Source organism: Arachis ipaensis, chromosome B03, assembly GCF_000816755.2.
Source record: "Arachis ipaensis cultivar K30076 chromosome B03, Araip1.1, whole genome shotgun sequence".
NCBI lineage: Eukaryota > Viridiplantae > Streptophyta > Magnoliopsida > Fabales > Fabaceae > Arachis > Arachis ipaensis.
The window spans coordinates 132,310,695-132,315,694 of record NC_029787.2 but is presented as its reverse complement, the minus strand read 5'-3'; the positions used below and the strand labels follow the sequence as shown (position 1 = coordinate 132,315,694).

At 31.5% G+C, this 5,000-nt stretch overlaps 1 protein-coding gene across 1 annotated transcript in view; it reads right to left on the bottom strand.

The window, feature by feature from the left end:
- The window catches only part of LOC107634032 (50S ribosomal protein L14, chloroplastic-like), an 865-nt gene continuing 64 nt past the window's right edge, over nt 4,200-5,000 (bottom strand). The window contains exons 1-2 of the mRNA XM_016337617.1: nt 4,815-5,000; nt 4,200-4,537 (exon numbers count right to left, since the gene is read on the bottom strand). The exon at nt 4,815-5,000 is cut by the window's right edge and continues 64 nt beyond it. Of these exons, the coding sequence (XP_016193103.1) occupies nt 4,200-4,537; nt 4,815-5,000 (524 nt within the window). The remainder of the gene's footprint in view (nt 4,538-4,814) is intronic.

Genomic DNA, 5,000 nt, shown 5'->3' with positions numbered 1-5,000 from the left:
CAAGACATCATTTTACCACCTTCTGTGGAAATTGTTGATAATACGCAACATATAGCTAACCTAATAGAACCCATTAATTTGTGTATTAGATTACAAATCGAGAGGAATCGCGGATATTGTATAAAAAGACTAAAAAACTTTCAAGACGGAAGTTATCCTATAGATGCAGTATTCATGCCTGTTCGAAACGCAAATCATAGTATTCATTCTTATGTGAATGGGAATGAAAAACAAGAAATACTCTTTCTCGAAATATGGACAAATGGGAGTTTAACTCCTAAAGAAGCGCTTTATGAAGCCTCCCGTAATTTGATTGACCTATTTATTCCTTTTTTACATGCGGGAGAAGAAAACTTGAAATTAGAAAAAAATCAACACAAAGTTACTTTACCCGGTTTCACTTTTCATGATACATTGGCTAAACTAAGAAAAAACAAAAAAGAGATAGAATTAAAATCTTTTTTTATTGACCAATTAGAATTGCCTCCCAGGATCTATAATTGTCTCAAAAGGTCCAATATACATACATTATTGGACCTTTTTAATACCAGTCACAAAAATTTTATGAAAATAGAAGATTTTCGGATAGAAGATGTAAAACATATCTTGGACATTTTAGAAATTCGAAATTGAAAGAAAAGCATTTTGCATAAATTGGAAATCCATTAGGTTTTTTTCATCTTTTTTTTCTTTCTTTTTTATAAAAAAGAAAGAAAAAAAAAGATGAAAAAAACCTAATGGATTTCCAATTTATGCAAAATGCTTTTCTTTCAATTTCGAATTTCTAAAATGTCCAAGATATGTTTTACATCTTCTATCCGAAAATCTTCTATTTTCATAAGGTTTTCGTGACTGGTATTAAAAAGGTCCAATAATGTATGTATATTGGACCTTTTGAGACAATTATAGATCCTGGGAGGCAATTCTAATTGGTCAATAAAAAAAGATTTTAATTCTATCTCTTTTTTGTTTTTTCTTAGTTTAGCCAATGTATCATGAAAAGTGAAACCGGGTAAAGTAACTTTGTGTTGATTTTTTTCTAATTTCAAGTTTTCTTCTCCCGCATGTAAAAAAGGAATAAATAGGTCAATCAAATTACGGGAGGCTTCATAAAGCGCTTCTTTAGGAGTTAAACTCCCATTTGTCCATATTTCGAGAAAGAGTATTTCTTGTTTTTCATTCCCATTCACATAAGAATGAATACTATGATTTGCGTTTCGAACAGGCATGAATACTGCATCTATAGGATAACTTCCGTCTTGAAAGTTTTTTAGTCTTTTTATACAATATCCGCGATTCCTCTCGATTTGTAATCTAATACACAAATTAATGGGTTCTATTAGGTTAGCTATATGTTGCGTATTATCAACAATTTCCACAGAAGGTGGTAAAATGATGTCTTGAGCAGTTACATATCCGGGACCCTTGATACAAATAGATGCGTCTCGAGTCCCATACAGATTACTTCTCAATACTATTTCTTTCAAATTCATTAAAATTTCATGTACTGATTCTTGAATACCTACTATGGTCGAATATTCATGTGGTATTTTCTCAGATGTTGCACGTGTGATACATGTTCCCTCTATTTCTCCAAGCAAAACTCTTCGCATCGCAATGCCTATTGTATCAGCTTGGCCTTTCATAAGTGGAGACAGAATAAAGCGTCCATAATAAAGGCGCTTACTGTCTACTCTTGATTCAACACACTTCCACTGTAGTGTTCGAGTAGATACTCTAATTTTCTCTCGAACCATAGTAATCAATTCTTTTTTTCAAATCCTTGAATTGTTTATTTCTCTTGTCTTGAAATTTATTCTATGTTTTCTATGTTTATCTTTTGTTTTACATTACACACGTCGTTTTTTAGGGGACCTACACCCATTATGTGGCATAGGGGTTACATCCCGTATAAAATTTAAGAGTATGCCACTTCTACGAATAGCTCTTAATGCCGCATCTCTTCCGAGACCGGGACCCTTTATCATGACTTCTGCTCGTTGCATGCCTTGATTCGCTACTGTTCGAATAACATTTCCTGCTGCGGTTTGGGCGGCAAATGGTGTTCCCCTTCGCGTACCTTTGAATCCACAAGTACCTGCGGAGGACCACGAAATTACCCGACCCCGTACATCGGTAACAGTGACAATGGTATTGTTGAAACTAGCTTGAACATGAATAACGCCCTTTGGTATTTTACGAGCATGTTTACGTGAACCAATACGTCCATTTTTACGCGAACCAATTTTGGGTATAGGTTTTGCCATATCTTATTATCTTTTTATTATTTCATAATTATTATCTCATAACCTAAAAGGAAGTCTGAGATGTATGGATATATTCATTTCATGTCAAAAAAACAGATGTTTTACTATATTTCTTTTTTTTAATTAGAAACTAGAATTAATATTCTCAAAATTGGCATTCTATTTGTGTTAATATACAACTAACAAAAATCGAATTTCCAATTTTAGATCCCCAAAATCTCTCTATCTAATATCTCTTTTTTATATTGTATTCTATTAGAATAGTTCTAATCTATATATATATAATCATTGATATATATTATATATATAAGAAAATTTCGAAATATTCGAAATAGAATTTCTATATTCATTCAATAATTTGAAATTTTCACATATTCAAAAATATTAATATATAATCAATATTACTATAAAATCATATCATATATAATAGAGAATATTATATAATTTCTAAGTTTTCATGTAAAAAAAAATTTGAATTTCAATATCTATATCTTTTTTTATTTTTTTTTTATTTGCGCACCCAGTCCTTTATAATTCAAAGCCCTCTCTTGTGGCTTTTGTGGAAATATTATCCTTATCCTTGTCTTTGTTTATGTCTTGGATTGGAACAAATTACTATAATTCTACCTCGTCTACGGATCAATCTACATTTTTCACAAATTTTACGAACAGAGGCCCGTATTTTCATATTTATCATTCCTTCAACTTAATCTCGGATCCATTTTAATGGAAGAAAATAAGGTTTCCTTCAATTTTGAACTTCTATTCTAATCGTACCCCTCAAAACCAATAATATTGAAGTTAAAAAAAAGTCTAATTAAAGAATTTATACTTGCATTTTTTATTTCTCTGTGGTAGAAATATATATAAAGAGTATGTTGAACCTTTTCAGAAATATAGCCTAGACTGATATTTTCATTATTTAAAATTGAAAATAAATGAACCAACCCCGAACATACCCCACAGGGGAAATTGATTCAGCAATATTGAATTAAACCCTCATGAATCCGTTTCTTTATAACAATTCCTGTTAAACCCATTTCACGCATTCATTAAGGTATGAGGAGTGATATGAGAGACTTGTGTTTTGTTTTATCTCTCTTTACTTTTTTACAAAAATTGATAGAATTTTTTCTATAATTCGGATATCAAAAAGATTACCATATATAACATAAAACTTCTCCGCCGATTCGTTCTAATCGAGCCTCTCGATCTGTCATTATACCTCTCGAAGTAGAAATAATGACAATTCCCACCCCCCCTAAAATTCTCGGAATTTGTTGATAATTAGAATAGATTCGTAGACCAGGAGTACTGATCCGTTTTAAATTCAAACGCGTTTTAGATGATCCTTTTCTATTTCTTCTATATGGTAGAGTTAAAACTAAAAAAAGATTTCCCCCTTCCCTATGTTTTCTCACGTTTTCAATAAAACCCTCTCGTAAAAGCATTTTAGCAATGTTTTCAGTAATGTTAGTAGATGGTATTAGAACCGCTCCTCTTCCATTCATGTCAGCATTTCGTATAGAGGTTATTATGTCGGCGATGGTGTCCTTACCCATAGGAAAATAAATGTTACCCTTTACTTACTTTTGATATAATCAGCATGCTCCGTGTTCTATATTTTCTAATATATATTAGAGTAATATAATTTGAAAATATTTTAGTTAAAATTAAAGAAAGATATCTAGTATATTTATATATCTTTAATAGAATATATCTTTAATAGAAAGATATCTATATAATATCTTATTTATATATTTCTTTTTATATTTCTATATTTATTTTTATACTTATTTTTATTCAAAAAGAATAATATATATTAAAAAAATAAAAAACGAAATCCAATTTTATTAATAATTAGATATATGTGTAAGACATAATTTATTAATTTATCTATTTCATTTTCATTAAATAATAAAATGTTTTTTCTTATAATACCTCAGGTGCTAATGAAACTATTTTAGTGAAATTTAACTGTCTCAATTCCCGGGCGATTGCGCCAAAAATTCGAGTTCCTTTTGGATTTCCCTCTTGATCAATGACAACCGCGGCATTATCATCATACTGTATTATCATGCCATTGCTACGTTTAAGTTCTTTACAAGTACGTACAATTACAGCTCTAATCACTTCTGATCTTTCTAAAGACATATTTGGTACCGCTTCCTTGATTACAGCAACAACAATGTCACCAATAGAAGCATATCGTCGATTACCTGCTCCTATGATTCGAATACACATCAATTGGCGGGCTCCGCTGTTATCGGCTACATTCAAATGGGTTTGAGGTTGAATCATATCATTCTTATTTTATCTGGTTTTTCAGTCCAAGGCTTGAAGTAAAAAAAAAAATATTCTCTATTCAACAAAAGAAAGGAAAAATTGCCATGTTTTTTCCTCCAAAAGACCTCTTTCCTTTGGTTTTTATTATTTATTATCTTGAAATAATGAATTGAGTTCGGATAGGCATTTTTGATGCGGCTATTGAGATAGCCCTTTTGGCTATATTTTCTGCGACTCCGCCGATTTCATAAAGTATTCTACCGGGTTTAACGACAGCTACCCAATATTCGGGAGATCCCTTTCCCGAACCCATACGCGTTTCGGTTGGTCTTACTGTAACTGGTTTGTCTGGAAATATCCGTACCCATATTTGTCCACCTCGGCGGACATTTCGTGACATTGCCCGCCGACCTGCTTCTATTTGTCTAGATGTGATCCAAGCGGGTT